We start from the raw sequence: 18,996 nt of genomic DNA on the forward strand, positions 1-18,996 counted from the left end.
TCGAGACCATCCTGACTAACACGGTGAAACCCCGTCTCTACTAAAAAATACAAAAAATTAGCCAGGCATGGTGGCAGGCGCCTGCAGTCCCAGCTACTTGGAAGGCTGAGGCAGGAGAATGGCATGAACCCAGGAAGTGGAGCTTGCAGTGAGCCAAGATCATGCCACTGCACTCCAGTCTAGGCAACAGAGCGAGACTCCATCTAAAAAAAAACAAAAACAAACAAAAATACCTGAGTCTCAGAGAGGTTAAAGGACTTTGCCAACCCTGTCAGTTTTTGACTGACAGAGCTAGAACCAGGTCTCTAACCTCCCAATACCGTAATTCCTGTCTCCTTCACCTTTCCTTTGGCTTTGAGGTAGCCAGATCTCAACCTCTAGCAACCAACCTTTTTTTGGTAGGGCACATGGCAGGGTAGAGGGTAGCCAGCCAGGTCTTCTGTGGCCCTTTTACTCATTCTAGCTGCAAGAATGATGGGCACAGAGCAGCTTTGGTGCCACAGAAACACCTGGCAATGCTGTGGCCACTGTCCTGCCCTGCCCTGAGCCACAGGGTAGAGGGAGGACACTCAGGAGAAAATCTGGCTGGAGACCTCAAGGCTCATCACTTCTCCCTGTCTCCTTTCCAACCAGGGTGTTCTGTGCTCACACTTCAGTCTGTGAATGTGCTGCGCAAGTACATCTCCCTTCTGGATTTGCCCTTGTCTCGGCTTCATACTCAGGATGTCCTCTTTGTGCTCAACAGCAAAGAAGTGGCACAGGCCAAGGTGAGGATTGTAAATTCCTGGACACCCCAACTCAGATCTCTGCCCCAGACCTCTTGTCTCCTCAAAGCCCCACCTCTGCAGAAGCCCTAATTGAAGGCCTTCCACAGTGGTTCAGCATCTGTCCCTGAGAGTTAGGACTAGGCCAGCTAGATCTTGAGAGGCATAGATTTTTCAATGACTTTAGCCTTTTTTTCTAATTATAAAAATAATATATGCTTTTTCTAAAACTAAGTAACACATGCTCATTGCAGAAAATCTTGAAAAACATAAAAGCATCAAAAAGAAAATAAAAATAGGAACAATTACCTGCAGCCCCACCAATCACAGGTAATCCTTGTTAACATGTTGGGCTACATCTTTCTACTCTTTTTTTTTTTTTTGAGACAGAGTTTTGCTCTTGTCGCCCAAGCTGGAGTGCAGTGGCACAATCTCAGCTCACTGCAACCTCCGCCTCCCGGGTTCAAGCGATTCTCCTGCCCCAGCCTCCTGAGTAGCTGGGATAACAGGCACCCGCCCCCACACCTGGCTAATTTTTTGTATTTTTAGTAGAGCTGGGGTTTCATCATGTTGGCCAGGCTGGTCTCGACCTCCTGATCTCAGGTGATCCGGCCACCTTGACCTCCCAAAGTGCAGGGATTACAGGCGTGAGCCACTGCGCCCGGCCCTACTCTTTATATATTTATGGTGTGTAGGTGTAAACGCATTTCAGATGGGATCACACAGTGTCTATTTAAAACCTGCTTCGGCCGGGCGTGGTGGCTCACGCCTGTAATCGCAGCATTTTGGGAGGCTGAGGCGGGCAAATCACAAGGTCAGGGGTTCGAGACCATCCTGGCCAACATGTTGAAACCCCGTCTTTACTAAAGCTACAAAAATTAGCCGAGCGTAGTGGCATGTACCTGTAGTCCCAGCTACTCGGGAAGCTGAGGCAGAAGAATCGCTTGAACCTGGGAGGCAGAGGTTGCAGTGAGCTGGGATCACACCACTGCACTCCAGCCCGGGCGACAGAGCTGATTCTGTCTCAAAAAAAAAAAAAAAAGGCCGGGCGCGGTGGCTCAAGCCTGTAATCCCAGCACTTTGGGAGGCCGAGACGGGTGGATCATGAGGTCAGGAGATCGAGACCATCCTGGCTAATACGGTGAAATCCCGTCTCTACTAAAAAATACAAAAAACTAGCCGGGCGAAGTGGCGGGTGCCTGTAGTCCCAGCTACTTGGGAGGCTGAGGCAGGAGAATGGCGTGAACCCGAGAAGAGGAGCTTGCAGTGAGCTGAGATCCGGCCACTGCACTCCAGCCTGGGTGACAGAGCAAGACTCCGTCTCAAAAAAAAAAAAAACCAAAAACAAACAAAAAAAAAAAACAACAAAAAAAAACCTGCTTTAACAATATGTTATGGGTTGGGCACAGTGGCACATGCCTGTAATCCAAGTACTTTGGGAGGCCAGGGTGGGTGGACTGCTTGCTGGGCAACAGAGCAAAACCCATCTCTACAAAAAAATTAGCCAGGCATGGTGGCACATGCCAGTGGTCCCAGCTACTCGGGAAACTGAGGCAGGAGGTTCACTTGAGCCCAGGAGGTCAAGGTTGCAATGAACCCTGATCACACCATTGCACTCCAGCCTGGGCAACAGAGCCAGACCCTAGCCAAAAAAAAAATCAGAACTATTTATTATGAACATTTTCTCCTATTTCATTTAGTATTCAAATAGCAATGGCTGCCAAGTACTCCACTGTATGTATATACCATAAGATATATCATGAATCCCTTACTGTTGGACATTTTGATTTGCCATTTTATCACTGTTATACATGGAGCGATGCTCCCAGCTTGAGGTTAGGGAGAATTCAGACCTGCCAGGAGCCTCTGTAAAGAGCCTAGGGGAGGCCAGGCGGGGTGGCTCACGCCTGTAATCCTAGCACTTTGGTGGGCTGAGATGGGCGAATTGTCTGAGTTCAGGAGTTTGAGACCAGCCAACATGGCGAAACCCCGTCTCTACTAAAATACAAAAAAGTAGCCGGGCGTGGCAACATACATCTGTAGTCCCAGTTACTCGGTAGGCTGAGGCAGGAGACTTGCTTGAACCCGGGAGGCAGAAGTTGCAGTGAGCTGAGATCACGCCACTGTACTCCAGCCTGGACAACAGAGTGAGACTCCGAGTCTCCGTCTCCAAAAAAAAAAAAAAAAGAGCCCAGGGCAGACTGCAAGAAGCCTATATGCAGGTTGAGGAAGAGCTAGGCCAGGTCAGGTCATCCTAGGGAAAACTCTTAGCTGTCCATGGAGCAGGTGATTGAGTGCCATCAGAGTTAGGGAGAGGGTGGGCTGAGGAGAATTGTTCCCTAGTTTGTCTCCAGGTGCATCCCCCTGTAGACTTAAGCCCCCCACAGAGAGACGGCTAGCACAATAAGTGGAAGAACCAAGTCGGGGATTGTGGCTCGTGCCTGTAGTCTCAGCTGCTTGAGAGGTTGGGGTGGGAGGATGGCTTGAGCCCAGGAGTTTGTGTCTGCCCTGGGCAGCACAGCTTTATTAGGAAGAAGGGAAGGGGAAGGGGAAAGGGAAGGGAGAGAGAGAGGAAGGAAGGGAGAAAGAAAGAGAGAGAGAGAAGGAGAGAGTGAGAGAAAGAAAAGGAAAGAAGGAAGGAAGGAAGGAAGGAAGGGGGGAGGGAGGAAGGGGAAGGTAAGGAAGGAAGGGAAGGAAGAGAGAGAGGAAGGGAGAAAGAAAGAGAGAAGGGAGGGAGAGAGAAGGAGAGAGGAAGGAAGGGAGGGAGGGAGGGAAGGAAAGAAGGAAGGGAGAGAAGGAGGGAAGGAAGGAAGGAAACAAGGAAGCGAGGGAAAGAGGGAGAGAGAGAAAAAAGGAAGGAAGGAAGGAAGGAAGGAAAAAATCTAAGAGAATAGAAGAAACTCAGGATGATTATTTTGGTTTTGGGGTTTTTTTGTTTAGCTTTATTTTCTTTTTTTTTTTTTTTTTTTTTGAGACGGAGTCTCGCTGTTTCGCCCAGGCTGGAGTGCAGTGGCCGGATCTCAGCTCACTGCAAGCTCCGCCTCCCGGGTTTAATGCCATCCTCCTGCCTCAGCCTCCCGAGTAGCTGGGACTACAGGCGCCCGCCACCACGCCCGGCTAGCTTTTTGTATTTTTTAGTAGAGACGGGGTTTCCCCGTGTTAGCCAGGATGGTCTCTATCTCCTGACCTCGTGATCCACCCGTCTCGGCCTCCCAAAGTGCTGGGATTACAGGCTTGAGCCACCGCGCCCGGCCTAGCTTTATTTTCTAAATTTTATTTGAGATGGAGTCTTCCTCTGTTACCCAGACTGGAGTGCAGTGGCACAATCTCGGCTCACTGCAACCTCCGCCTCCCAGGTTCAAGTAATTCTGTCTCAGCCTCTCCAGTAACTGGGACTACAGGTGCACACCACCAGGCCCAGCTAATTTTTGTATTTTTAATAGAAACAGAGTTTCACCATATTGGTCAGGTTGGTCTTGCACTCCTGACCGCAGGTGATCTACCCACCTTGGCCTCCCAAAGTGCTGGGATTACAGGCTGAGCCACCGTGCCTGGCGATTTTTTTTTTTTTTTAGATGGAGTCTTGCTCTGTCGCCCAGGCTGGGGTGCAATGACATGATCTCAGCACACTGCAACCTCTGCCTCCCAGGTTCAAGCGATTCTCTTGCCTCAGGCTCTCGAGTAACTGGGAGTACAGGCACATGCCACCACGCCCAGCTAATTTTTGTATTTTTAGGAGAGGCGGGGTTTCACCAGGTTGGCCAGGCTGGTCTTGAACTCCTGACCTCAGATGATCCACTCACCTCTGCTTCCCAAAGTGCTGGGATTACAGGCGTGAACCACTGCACTGGGCTTGTTTTTTTTTTTTCTTCTTTTTTCTTTTTGAGACGTAGTTTCGCTCTTGTTGCCCAGGCTGGAATGCAATGGTGCAATCTCGGATCACTGCACCCTCCACCTCCTGGGTTCAAGTGATTTTTCTGCATCACACTCCCGAGTAGCTGGGATTACAGGCATGTGCCACCATGCCCAGCTAATTTTGTATTTTTAGTAGACACAGGGTTTCGCCACATTTGTCAGGCTGGTCTTGAACTCCTGACCTCAGGTGATCCATCCGCCTCAGCCTCCCATAGTGCTGGGATTACAGGCATAAGCCACCGTTCCCAGCCCATATTTTCTGAATTTTCTACAGTAAACCTTTGTACCTAGTAAGAGGCACTTTGCTAGGTACTGAGAATGCAGTGTTGAGCACATATCTTGTTTCTTCGATCGTACATTAGTTTTTGTACTTTATTATTTCTGTCCTACTTTATTTATGGTTTTATTCCCTTCCTTCCTTCCTTCCTTCTTTCTGCTCTTTCTTTCTTTCTTTCTGCTGTTATTTATTTATTTTTTTTAGACAGAGTTTTACTCTTGTTGCCCAGGCTGGAGTACAATGGTGTGATCTCGGCTCACTTCAACCTTCGCCTCCTGGGTTCAAGTGATTCTCCTGCCTCAGCCTCCCGAGTAGCTGGAATTACAGGCACACACCACCATGCCTGGCTAATTTTGTATTTTTAGTAGAGACAGGGTTTCTCCATGTTGGTCAGGCTGGTCTCGAACTCCCGACCTCAGGTGATCTGCCCACCTCAGCCTCCCAAAGTGCTGGGATTACAAGCATAAATCATCGCACCCAGCCTATTTATTTATTTTTTATTTTTATTTTTTGACACACAGTCTTGCTCTGTCGCTGAGGCTGGAGTGCAGTGGAGCGATCTCAGCTCACCACAACCTCCACCTCCTGGGTTCAAGCAATTCTCCTGCCTCAGTCTCCTGAGTAGCTGGAACTACAGGGGCCCACTACCGTGTCTGGCTAACTTTTGTATTTTTAGTAGACACTGGGTTTCGCCATGTTGGCCAGGCTGGTCTTGAACTTCTGACCTCAAGTGATCCACCCAGCTCGGCCTCCCAAAGTGCTGGGATTACAGGCGTGAGCCACCGCACCCAGCCTGTTCTTTAAATCTCTTTAACTTGAAAGGTTAGTTTTGTTTTCACTTACAATCTTCAAAAAAAAAAAAAACTTTAATACTATTAATTTTCCTTGAAGTGTTTCTTTAGCTACACATGATAAGTTTTGATATGTAGTTCTCCTATTGTCACCTAATTATAAGTAATTTATAGTCTCCATTGTGAGTTCCTCCTTAATCTTTGAGGGTATAGTTTAGAGTTTACAAACATGTGTGTCAATCTTCATTATTTGTAGTTCAATATTTATGAATGCACCTACTCACTAAAAGTCATTTGTAACTCCAAAGTCAGTGCTCGAAGTGCTTTTGTGGTCATTCGTGGACACTCGCAGAGGGGTGAAACGTGAGTCACTGGATGCACATATGCATGTTCCCAACTGTTTCAGCTCTCCCACTGTAAAAAAATACCTTTTTGTGGTATATTTCATGCCCCATTTTTCTCATTTTTGTGGTTTTTGTTGATTTTGCTGTTTAAAATAGCCTCTAAGAATGATGCTGAACTGCTGTCTTGCATTCCTAAGCACAAGAGGCTGTAATATGCCTTATGTGGGTTTGATCACAAGCATGAGTTACAGTGCAATTGGCCATGAGTTCAGTGCTAATGAATCCACAATATGTATTTCATATGGAGTTTTTAAACAGAAATATACATAAAACAAGGTTATATATTGATGGATGGATGAAACTATTGTGGCCAAAGACTTGGGGGAACCCAACCCTGTATTTCCGCTAGAAACAATGGTTCAGTATTCACTAATTCAGTGTTCTCAGCGACTTTATAGAACTACCACAAATGAGAATGGCATGGCTATGTGTGTATATGTGGTCTTTTTTTTTTTTTTTTCTTGCTTTTTTTTTTTTCTTTGAGACAGAGTTTCACTCTTGTTGCCCATGCTGGTTTGCAATGGTGCGATCTCAGCTCATTGCAACCTCCACCTCCCAGGTTCAAATGATTCTCCTGCCTCAGCCTCCCAAGGAGCTGGGATTACAGGCACGTGCCACCATGCCCGGCTAATTTTCTATTTTTTAGTAGAGACAGGGTTTCTCCATGTTGGTCAGGCTGGTCTCCAACTCCTGACCTCAGGTGATCCGCCCGCCTCGGCCTCCCAAAGTGGTGGGATTACGGGCGTGAGCCACTGTGCCCTGCCGTGTATGTGGTCTTTTTATTGTTAATTTATAATTTAATTGCTTTGTGGTCAGTGAATGGTTTTCGTAACACTGATTTTTTTTTTTTTTTTTTTTTGAGGTGGAGTCTTGGTCTGTCGCCCAGGCTGGAGTGTAGTGGTGAGATCTCAGCTCACTGAAACCTCTGCCTCCTGGGTTCAAGTGATTCTCCTGCCTCAGCCTCCTGAGTAGTTGGTATTACAGACAGGCTGACACCACCAAGCCTGGCTAAGTTTTTTGTATTTTTAGTAGAGACGGAGTTTCACTATATTGGCCAAGCTGGTCTTGAACTCCTGACCCGGTCGTCCGCACACCTCAGCCTCCCAAAGTGATGGGATTACAAACATGAGCCACCGCACCCTGCCCAAAGCTGCTATATCTTTTTTTTTTTTTTTTTTTTTTTGAGATGGAGTCTCGCTGTGTTGCCTAGGCTGGAGTGCATTGGCGCAGTCTCGGCTCACTGTAAGCTCCACCTCCCAGGTTCATGCCATTCTCCAGCCTCAGCCTCCCCAGCAGCTGGGACTACAGGCACCCGCCACCACGCTCGGCTAATTTTTTGTATTTTTAGTAGAGACGGGGTTTCGCCGTGTTAGCCAGGATGGTCTCGATCGCCTGACCTTGTGATCCGCCTGCCTCGGTTTCCCAAAGTGCTGGGATTACAGGTGGGAGCCACTGCGCCCAGGCTCTGTCATATCTTTTTAGGAGATTATTTATCTTATTTATTTATTTATTTTGAGACAGAGTTTTGCTCTTGTTGCCCAGGCTGGAATGCGATGACGCAATCTCAGCTCACCACAACCGCTGCCTCCTGGGTTCAAGTGATTCCCCTGCCTCAGCCTCCTTAGTAGCTGGAGTTACAGGCATGCACTACCACGCCCAGCTAATTTTGGATTTTTTTTTTTTTTAATAGAGATGGGGTTTCACCATGTTGGTCAGGCTGGTCTCGAACTCCTGACCTCAAGTGATCCACCCACCCCGGGCTCCCAAGGTGCTGAGGTTACAGGCATGAGCCACTGCGTCTAACCAATTCCTCTTATTATCTTATAAGTTCCCTCTTTTGTAATGGTTTTCCCTTTATCTTCTATTTTTTTTTTTTTATTTATTTTTTTGAGACAGGGTCTCGCTCTGTCGCCAGGCTGGAGTGCAGTGGCGATCTCGGCTCACTGCAATCTCCACTCATTGCAATCTCCACCTCCCGGGTTCAAGCAATTCTCCTGCCTCAGCTTCCCGAGTAGCTGGGATTACAGGCGCCCACCACCACGCCCCACTAATTTTGTATTTTTAGTAGAGACAGAGTTTCTCCATGCTGGTCAGGATGGTCTCGAACTCCCCATCTCAGGTGATCAACCTGCCTTGGTCTCCCAAAGTGCTGCAATTACAGGCATGAGCCACCATGCCCAGCCTTAATTGTTGTATTTTTAGTAGAGATGGGCTTTCACCATGTTGGCCAGAATGGTCTCGATCTCCTAACCTCGTGATCCGCCTGCCTTGGCCTCCCAAAGTGCTGAGATTACAGGCGTGAGCCACCATTCCTGGCCCATATACTAGCTTTCTTTCTTTTTTTTTTTAATTTTAATTTTATTTTGAGACGGAGTCTCATTCTGTCACCAGTCTGGAGTACAGCGGTGCAATCTCGGCTCACTGCAACCTCCGCCTCCTGGGTTCAAGCGATTCTCCTGCCTCAGCCTGCCAAGTAGCTAGGATTATGCGTATGTGCCACCATACCCAGCTAATTTTTATATTTTTAGTAGAGACAGGGTTTTGCCATGTTGGCCAAGCTGGTCTCAAACTCCTGACCTCAGATGATCTACCTGCCTCGGCCTCCCAAAGTGCTGGGATTACAGGTGTCATCCACCGCGCCTGGCCTTCATATACCAGCTTTCTTTAGGTTAGTATCTGCATGGCTTATCTTTCTCTTTTATCCTTTTATTTTCACCCTTTTCTTGTGATTTTTAGTTGTATTTTCTGTAAGTGGCATGTAGTTGGATTTTTTTTAAGTCCTGCTATGAAATGTAGCGGATATATTTGGTCTATTTTTATTTGTAATTACTGCTATATTTAGACATTTCTACTATCTAATTTTGTGTTTTCTGTTCAACACTCACCCCACCCCCAATTCTTTTCCTGCCTTCTATTAGTCAAGTTTTCCACAGTCTCTCTCCCTTGTTTCTCTCCCTGCTGTTTGTGGTGGCCCCCTACATTTTAAAATATAATTTAAAATTTTTTTTAGAGATAGGCTCTCATTCTGTCTGTCACCCAGGCTGGTGTGCAGTGACATGGTCATAACCCACAGAAGCCTTGAACTCCTGAGCTCAAGAAATCCTCTGACCTCAGTCTCCCAAGTAGCCGCTGCACCTGGGCAAATGTATTGAATTATATAAGTAATTATTATGTATAATTACAAGTAATAATTACACAATTATTAAGATGTTTAAAAATTTTAAAAAGAAAGGCTGTGCACATTGGCTCACGCCTATAATCCCAGCAGTTTGGGAGGCTGGTGGATCGTCTGAGGTCAGGAGTTCGCGATCAACCTGAACAACATAGCCAAACCCCGTCTCTACTAAAAATACAAAAATTTGCTGGGCGTGGTGGCGCATCCCTGTAACCCCAGCTACCTGGGAGGCTGAGGCAGGAGAATCACTTGAACCTGCGAGGCAGAGGTTGCAGCGAGCCAAGGTCGCGCCATTGCACTCCAGCCTGGGTGACAAGAACAAAACTTTGTCTCAAAAAAAATTAAAAAGAAAAAATTAGTCTGGGCATGGTGGCTCATGCCTCTAATCCCAGCACTTTGGAAGGCCAAGGGAGGAGGATCGCTTGAGGCCAGGAGTTTAAGACCAGCCTGGGCAACATAGCAAGACCCTGTCTCTACAAAAAAAATTTTTTTTAAATTAGCCAGGTGTAAAAGGCCAGGTGCAGTGGCTCACGCCTGTGATCCCAGCATTTTGGGAGCCCGAGGTGGGCAGATCACAAGGTCAAGAGATTGAGACCATCCTGGCCAACATGGCGAAACCCCATCTCTACTAAAAATACAAAAAATTAGCCGGACGTGGTGGCAGGCGCCTGTAATCCCAGCTACTCAGGAGGATGAGGCAGGAGAATCACTTGAACCCGGGAGGCAGAGGTTGCAGTGAGCCGAGATCACGCCATTGCACTCCAGCTTGGGCAAAAAGAGCAAAACTCTGTCTCAAAAAAAAAAAAAAAAAATAGCCAGGTGTGGCAAAGCCTATCTGTAGTCCCAGCTACTTGAGAGGCTGAGGTAGGAGTATCATTTGAGCCCAAGAATTGGAGGCTGCGGTGAGTCATGATCATGCCACTGCACTCCATCCTGGGCAATAGAGTGAGACCCTGTCTCTAGAAAAAAAAAAAAAAATATATATATATATATATATAAAATAAATATATGTACTTTGACCTGGTAATTTTTATTTCCATAATTTTTTTCAATCCTACTCCTTCTGTATATTTTTATAATTTTATGTTCAGGAAGTGAACAAAGATGTGTCCAGAAATTTATGTCCAAGGATTTTCATTAGAATAATTTATAATAACCAAAATAGGAACTAATATTCACCAGGTGAATGAGACAGTACTATATAACGAATAAAATTACAGTTTTGAAGGATATATAGTGAAAATGCTCCAAAAGAGGGGAAAAAGCAGAAATACAAAATTGCACACATAATTTTGGACACATCTAAATAAATTTTTGGACACACTACATAAATAATTTCTATAAGTGTCTATCTTAATGAATGCTGAAAGTCATTGAAAGATTAGGGCATCTCGGCCAGGCACGGTGGCTCAAGCCTGTAATCCCAGCACTTTGGGAGGCCGAGACGGGCGGATCACAAGGTCAGGAGATCGAGACCATCCTGGCTAACACGGTGAAACCCCGTCTCTACTAAAAAAAAAAATACAAAAAAACTAGCCGGGCGAGGTGGCAGGCGCCTGTAGTCCCAGCTACTCGGGAGGCTGAGGCAGGAGAATGGCGTGAACCCGGGAGGCGGAGCTTGCAGTGAGCTGAGATCTGGCCACTGCACTCCAGCCTGGGTGGCAGAGCGAGACTCCGTCTCAAAAAAAAAAAAAAAAAAAAAGAAAGATTAGGGCATCTCAGTATATGGGCCATGTAGGCAGCATGATATGGGAAATCCTTGTAACTTGGTAACTATTACAAGTAGACAAATCAAGTGTGATTGGACTACAACGTTCTCTCTCAATGTTTTCCTAAATATTTTTTTCTTTATTACAGTCTTCAAAATTTTCATTTTATTCTGTGATCTTACACATCCATTTTGTTTGATGGTAAATTTCCTTTAAAAATTATAGTTGGAGGCTGGGCACAGTGGCTCACGCCTGTAATCCCAGCACTTTGGGAGGCCGAGGCGGGTGGATCATGTGGTTAGGAGATAGAGACCATCCTGGCCAACATGGTGAAACCCCATCTCTACTAAAAATACAAAAATTAGCCAGATGTGGTGGCACGCACCTGTAATCCCAGCTACTCGGGAGGCCGAGGCAGGAAAATAGCTTGAACCCAGGAGGCAGAGGTTGTGGTGAGCCGAGGTGGGGCCACTGCACTCCAGCCTGGCAACACAGCAAGACTCCATCTCAACAAAAAAAAAAAAGAAAGAAAGAAAAAGAAAACATTGTAATTGGGCCGGGCGAAGTGGCTCACTCCTGTAATTCCAGCACTTTGGGAGGCCGAGGCAGGTGGATCACTTGAGGTCAGGAGTTCAAGACCAGCCTGAACAACATAGTGAAACCATGTGTCTACTAAAAATACAAAAATTAGCCAGGCGTGGTGGCAGGTGCCTGTAATCCCAGCTACTCGGGGGCTAAGGCAGGAGAATCACTTGAACCCAGGAGGCAGAGGTTGCGCTAAACCGAGATTGAACCATTGCACTCCAGCCTGGGCGACAGAGTGAGACTCCATCTCAAAAAAGAAAAAAAAAAATTATAGTTGGGCTGGGTACGGTGGCTCACACCTGTAATTCCAGCACTTTAGGAGGCTGAGGTGGGTGGATCACTTGAGGTCAGAAGTTCGACACCAGCCTGGCCAACATGATGAAACCCCATCTCTACTAAAAATACAAAAATTAGGTGAGTATGGCAGTGGGAGCCTGTAATCCCAACTACCCAGGAGGCTGAGGCAGGAGAATTGCTTGAACCTGGGAGGCGGAGGTTGCAGTGAGCTGAGATCGTGCCACTGCACCCCAGCCTGGGCGATAGAGACTCCATCTCAAAAAAAAAAAAAAAAAAAAATCATAGTTAGATTTCCTGTTGAAATAATGCTGCATAATATTTACTCAATAATATTCTATGGTGATTGTTCTGCCTCAATTCTCTTTATCAGTTAAAGCTTGGTTATCACAGGTGTGTTTATGTCTTTAAAGTCATGTAGGTTCTTTTTCTTTTCTTTTCTTGTTTTCTTTTTTTTTTGAGATGGAGTTTCACTCTTGTTGCCCAGGCTGGAGTGCAATGGTGTGATCTCAGCTCACTGCAACCTCTGCCTCCCAGGTTCAAGCGATTCTCCTGTCTCAGGCTCCCAAGTAGCTGGCATTACAGGCATGAGCTCCCACACCTGGCTAATTTTGTATTTTCCATAGAGACGGGGTTTATCCACTTTGGTCAGGCTGGTCTCGAACTGCTGACCTCAGGTGATCCGCCTACTTTGGCCTCCCAAAGTGCTGGGGTTACAGGTGTGAGCCACTGCACCTGGCAAGTCATGTAGAGTCTGACAATGAATATAAAAGGGGTTCTTTACATAAAAGTTTGTGAAGATATTAGCTTAGAGAGGCAAGTTAATTATGGTACTCAGAGATAAACAGGCACATCCTTTTATGTATATCTAGTGAAGTCAGTTGCTGTAATCTATTCTGTTTAAAAACCGAACTATACAAGGTCTGAATAACAAGATAATGTACATTTCCCCTAGAAGGTGGGAACGACAACTCACGCCTGTGTGCCATTCCTTGTTTTCTTCTTCTGACAGTGATTGTACCTCCGAAATGACCTAACTCAGAGGAATTTGGGCATAGTGTACTAGCATGTACTAGGTTGCTTCCCATGAAACATTCCTGTCTGTGTTGTACATTTGAGGTAGTAGCAACATGATTAAGAATGTGGACTGTAAACGGCCAGGCGTGGTGGCTCAGGCTTGTAATCCCAGCACTTTGGGAGGCCGAGGCGGGCAGATCACAAGGTCAGGAGACCATCCTGGCTAACGCAGTGAAACCCTGTCTCTACTAAAAATAGAAAAAATTAGCTGGGTGTGGTGGCAAGTGCCTATAGTCCCAGATACTCGGGAGGCTGAGGCAGGAGAATGACGTGAACCCGGGAGACAGAGTTTGTAGTGAGCCAAGATTGCGCCACCGCACTCCAGACTGGGCGACAGGGCGAGACTCCATCTCAAAAAAAAAAAAAAAAGAAAAAAGTAAAAAAAAAGAAAAAAAAGAATGTGGACTGTAGAGTCAATCAGATGGCTCTGGGTTAAAATCTCAGCCAGCTCTACTACCTACTAGCTGTTTGAGACTGATGAGTCTCCTCATCTATTTATTTTTTTAAAAAACAGTAATAACAGTACTTGATTCACAGGGTTGTTAACATTGAGATGATGCATGTGGACTGTTTTGCCAGTTTTCTGGCATCCCATAGTGAGTGTTGTAGCTACCGTGAGCATTGTGTGTTATAATCACAGGGAGGAAGTAGGAGATGCGAAAGCAGGGGCCATGATAGGGGGCCAATCCAGAGAGGTTCGTGGGTTACAGGAAGAAGACAGATAAGGCTATAGCATGAAGCATATTAGTGCGAGGAAGGATTTAAGGTGAGGAGGCCAGATCTGAAAGTAATGAAACAGCTCCAGTGCAAGTGTTTCATAACTGATTCTCTTTGATTCTTCTAGAGAGCCATGTCCTGCCACCGCAGCCAGCTCCTCTGGTTCCGCCGCCTCTACATTCTCTTCTCCCGGTACATGAGAATCAACTCACTGAGCTTCCTCTGAAGCCTTGAAGGGTTTTCAGATCCAAAGAACAAAGGGGAAAATAGACAAAGGTGTGCAGGGGACCTGGCCTGGCACTGGCTTATTTGCCTGAGCTCAAGGAGATCCCCGCTGGAGCAGCCTCTGCAAAAGGGAGGCCATGTAGGCCAGGGGCTGTCCAAACTCCAGCTTCTTCCCCTGGGAAAAAACCCAAAGAACCAAAAACAAACCACCCCAAGGATAATAATAGCTACCCTGCTAGCTTCTCAAGTTCTTGTGACTCACAATTTACATAATGACACAGTATATGTGGAACACCTAGCCCAGTGCCTGGGCAGGTCCCTATTATCATAAATGAATGTAAAAGTGCTCTAAAAACACTCCACAGATGTGACTTTTACATTGTTTCCAAAGTAAGGTCACCAAAAACACATACATAAAATGCAACAGTGTCTGTTGAATTGGTTCAATCATAATTCATTTGATTTTTCTTTTATCAGAATGCGGGTCTAGGAAAAACTTGCCCTATTTAACCAGCACAGCTGTTGACTGAAGCATCCAAATACCAGTCACTGGGGTGGGCACTGTTTTATACAGAGACGATTACAAGGGCTCTGCCCCAAAGAGCTTACAATCAAATATGTCAGCTCTCAGTCTTTTTGGAGAAGTAGGAAATAGGAAGATAAATCTGAGACTTAAAAAAACACAAAAGATTCAAGAACCCACTGTCTTAAAATTGTCCTACAAACAAAAGCACTCTGAAAGCTCTGGCTTGGAAACTACTCTCAGAATCCAGCTAATGGTCCGGGGAAGTGGCCTGAGGCAGGGAAGCTCAGTGGTGAAGAGCACAGGCTGGTAGCCCTGTGATTGAAGCCAGAATGACCAGCTGTGTAACCAAAGGCAAGGTGCTGAACCTTTCTCTGCCTCAATTCTCCCACCTGCAAAATGGGAGATAACAACGATCCCAACCTCAGAGAACTGAACAAGATAATACATGAAGGTGCATATTGAAGAGTCTCTCATGCTGTGCTGGGTAAGTATTCCCTCCACCTGCCACAGGAAACACTGAATTGCTTCTCCATAGCTGCAGGTTAGAGACCTGCTTGTTCAGACTCTCTACCTCAACTTGCCCCCGCTTTGCTTAGTGTCACCATTATCTTGAATGCCTCCTAGGGGCCATATAAGACTAATAGAGCTATTAGGCCCAGAAGCTGGAATCAAAAATGCAAATGTGGTTATGTGATTTGTCTACTTAAACTTTGTCAGTAGCTCCTAATAGCCTTCATGTGAAAGTGTGACCAGAAGCACGTTACTAACGCTGGCTAGAGTGCAGTAGGAGAGTGTGGTAGGACAGGATGACTTCTGCCCTGTTACTAGGAAGACAGACACTGACCCAGCCTTTCTGAACAGCAACTCTGCTCAGAGCTTTTAAAATATGCATACTCTATGAACTAAGGAATACTTAGAAAATCAAAATTATATACGCACAGGCTGGGCGCAGTGGCTCACACCTGTAATCCTAGCACTTTGGGAGGCCGAGGTGGGTGGATCACTTGAGGCCAGGAGTTTGAGACCAGCTTGGCAACATGGCAAAACCCCGTGTCTACTAAAAATATAAAATTAGCCAGGCATGGTGCCGCGGGCCTGTGGTCCCAGCTATTCAGAAGCACAAGAATTGCTCAAACCCAGAAGGCGGAGGCTGCAGTGAGCCAAGATTGCACCACTGCACTCCAGCCTGGGTGACAGAGCGAAACTCTGTCTCCAAAAAAACAACAATAATTATATACACAAGATCATCATTGTATTATTTATAATAGCAAAACTGGAAAAATCCAGTGATGCAATTGTGTTTTCTAACAAGGAAGAACGTTCACACCGTATTAAATTTTTAAAAAGGTTAGGAATAGCACAATCCCATTTTTGTTGAATAAATATATACACAAGTATACAAATAAATAAATACATATATGTCAAAAGATATATATCCAAAAGATAAATACTATCTGGCAAGGTAATCTTTCAACAATGAACATTTATAATTGTAGAGGACTTTGTTATTGTTTATGGATCATTTGGATGGGAGAATTTTGATATCATGTGAAGTTTTTAAAAAGTGCATTTATAGCCCTGGCCACGGTGGCTCACGCCTGTAATCCCAGCACTTTGGGAGGCCGAGGCAGGCAGATCATAAGGTCAAGAGATCAAGACCATCCTGGCCAACATGGTGAATCTCCATCTCTACTAAAAACACAAAAATTAGCTGGGTGTGGTGGCAAGCGCCTGTAGTCCCAGCTACTCAGGTGGCTGAGGCAGGCGAATCACTTGAACCTGGGAGGCAGAGACTGCAGTGAGCTGAGATCGCACCACTGCACTCCAGCCTGACAACAGAGCGAGAGTCCATCTCAAAGAAAAAAAAAAAAAAATGTGTATAGGCTGGGTGCAGTGGCTCACACCTGTAATCCCAGCACTTCGGGAGGCTGATGCAGGAGGATTACTTGAGCTCAGGAGTTTGAAACCAGCCTGGGCAACATAGTAAGACACCATCTTTACAAAAAATTTAAAAATTACCCAGGTTTGGTGGTGGGTATGTATAGTCCCAGCTACTCAGGAGGCTGAAGAGGGAAGATCACTTGTGCCCAGGAGGTTGAGGCTGCAGTGAGCCATGATCATACCACTGCACTCCAGCCTAGGCCACAGAATGAGACCCTGTCTCAAAAAAAAAAAAAAAAAAAAATATATATATATATGTATATTTATATGTATAAATCTTAGAGGTTAGAAAGATGAACAAAATTATTATTATTATTTTTTTTTTTTTTTTGAGATGGAGTCTCGCTCTGTCGCCCGGGCTGGAGTGCAGTGGCCGGATCTCAGCTCACTGCAAGCTCCGCCTCCCGGGTTTACGCCATTCTCCTGCCTCAGCCTCCCGAGTAGCTGGGACTACAGGTGCCTGCCACCACGCCCGGCTAGTTTTTTGTATTTTTTTTAGTAGAGACGGGGTTTCACCGTGTTAGCCAGGATGGTCTTGATCTCCTGACCTCGTGATCCGCCCATCTTGGCCTCCCAAGGTGCTGGGATTACAGGCTTGAGCCACCGCACCCGGCCGAACAAAATTATTAATATTTGCTTCTGGATGGTGAGATTTGAAACTTATTTCCTGCCTTTTTTGTTTGTTTGTTTGTTTATTTTGTTTTTTGAAATAGAGTCTCACTCTGTCGCCCAGGCTGGAGTGCAGTGGCACACTGCAAGCTCCGCCTCCCGGGTTCACGCCATTCTCCTGCTTCAGCTGCCTGAGTAGCTGGGACTACAGGCTCCTGCCACCACGCCCGGCTAAATTTTTGTATTTTTAGTAGAGATGGGGTTTCACCATGTTAGCCAGGATGGTCTCAATCTCCTGACTTCATGATCCGCATGCCTCGGCCTCCCAAAATGCTGGGATTACAGGCGTGAGCCACTGTGCCCAGCCTTCCTGCCTGTTTTGTTTTACTGTACATTCCACTTTTTTGAAATAATTAAGTAAAAATAGGCCGGCACGGTGGCTCACACCTATAATCCCAGCTACTTGGGAGGCTGAGGCAAAATTGCTTGAACCTGAGAGGTAGAGGTTGCAGTGAGTCAAGATCACACCACTGCACTCCAGCCTTGGCGACAGAGGGAGACTCCGTCTCAAAATAAATAAATTAATTAATTCAATTTAATTTAAAAAATAAAAAAAGAGGGTTGCTGCATCTGAGACTGCAAGTTCTACTCTGGGTTCAGGAAAGAGGACAGACCAGAACTAGGCTCTCCTTGGTACCAGCAGAGAGCCAAGGGACCGCAGCACAGGAGGGAAGGAAGCCCCTGGAAGCCAGTTAGGGCAGCCACTACCAGTGCCTTGGTGAGGAAAGTACCCTCCAGATGCAATGCAGCCCTGGGGACACTTGTCCTAGCAAGAAAAGAGTGTCCGTGTGCAAATTATCAAAAGGTAGTCTTTCCTGCAGGCAACACATTCCCTCCCCAGGGACAGCCACCAACAGCCTTGTAGAGAAGGAGCAGAGACTTAAGCATCCACTTAACCGGATGCCCTTGTTTGGTTAACAACTTGCAGAACTAGGCAGCAGTAGCGCCGAAGCCTGGAGCACAAATCAGAATTTCATGGTTCCTTGAAGGAACACCAAAAAAAAAAAAAAAAAAAGAAAAAAAGAAAAAGAAGGAAAGAGAAGAGAGAGAATTCTTTCCTCCAACTGCCCACATAGAAAGGATCTCAGTGAACTAAGAATCCTCTGGGAGGGGCAGCATCCACTTGCTCAGAGACCTGGAGAGCAGCCAGGCCGGGGTGTGTGTGCTGAAGTCAGGAGAGGGTCACCCCTTGTCAGAGAGACCTGCAAACCATCCCCCACCCACATCCTCAGCAAGGGCTGATGGTTTGCCAGTTCTCACCTCGGTCCAGAGAGCGGAAACCACTCCCCACTTGGCCACTACTCAGCAGCCCTGACTCATTAAGGAAACACAAAAACCGAGAGCAACCAGACACAACAGAAAAGGGGAACCCTGACCTGAGGAGGCTCAGACGGAGGGGAATAGGGCAGATCTCACTGACGTAGCAATTAAATGGAAGAGACTTTATCAGAAATAGTAGGGAAAGCCCGGGCACTGACCCAGACAAAAAAGCATGCTTCTCCGTGGTGACCAAATTAGTAATGTGGAACATCAAGCAGAAGATAGATTGCAGAACAAAGAGGTAAAAAAGCCAAGAAATAGAAATAAGGGTGGGAAGGCCGGGCGCGGTGGCTCAAGCCTGTAATCCCAGTACTTTGGGAGGCCGAGGCGGGTGGATCACGAGGTCAGGAGATCGAGACCATCCTGGCTAACATGGTGAAACCCCGTCTCTACTAAAAATACAAAAAACTAGCCGGGCGTGGTGGCGGGCGCCTGTAGTCCCAGCTACTCGGAGGCTGAGGCAGGAGAATGGCGTGAACCTGGGAGGCGGAGCTTGCAGTGAGCCGAGATGGCGCCACTGCACTCCAGCCTAGGTGACACAGCGCGAGACTCCGTCTCAAAAAAAAAAAAAAAAAAGAAAGAAAGAAGGGTGGGAAAGAGATTTGAA

At 46.4% G+C, this 18,996-nt stretch overlaps 1 protein-coding gene across 2 annotated transcripts in view; it reads left to right on the forward strand.

Moving 5' to 3' along the window:
• The window catches only part of PIGL (phosphatidylinositol glycan anchor biosynthesis class L), a 110,914-nt gene extending 96,619 nt beyond the window's left edge, over positions 1 to 14,295 (forward strand). For both annotated transcript variants that reach the window (XM_025363079.1, XM_025363080.1), the window contains 2 exons: positions 634 to 767; positions 13,836 to 14,295. In XM_025363079.1, coding sequence (XP_025218864.1) covers positions 634 to 767; positions 13,836 to 13,934 — 233 coding nt within the window. In that variant the 3' untranslated portion in view covers positions 13,935 to 14,295. The remainder of the gene's footprint in view (positions 1 to 633; positions 768 to 13,835) is intronic.
• The last annotated feature ends 4,701 nt before the right edge of the window (positions 14,296 to 18,996 follow it).

Source organism: Theropithecus gelada, chromosome 16 (genome assembly GCF_003255815.1).
Source record: "Theropithecus gelada isolate Dixy chromosome 16, Tgel_1.0, whole genome shotgun sequence".
NCBI classification, from domain to species: domain Eukaryota; kingdom Metazoa; phylum Chordata; class Mammalia; order Primates; family Cercopithecidae; genus Theropithecus; species Theropithecus gelada.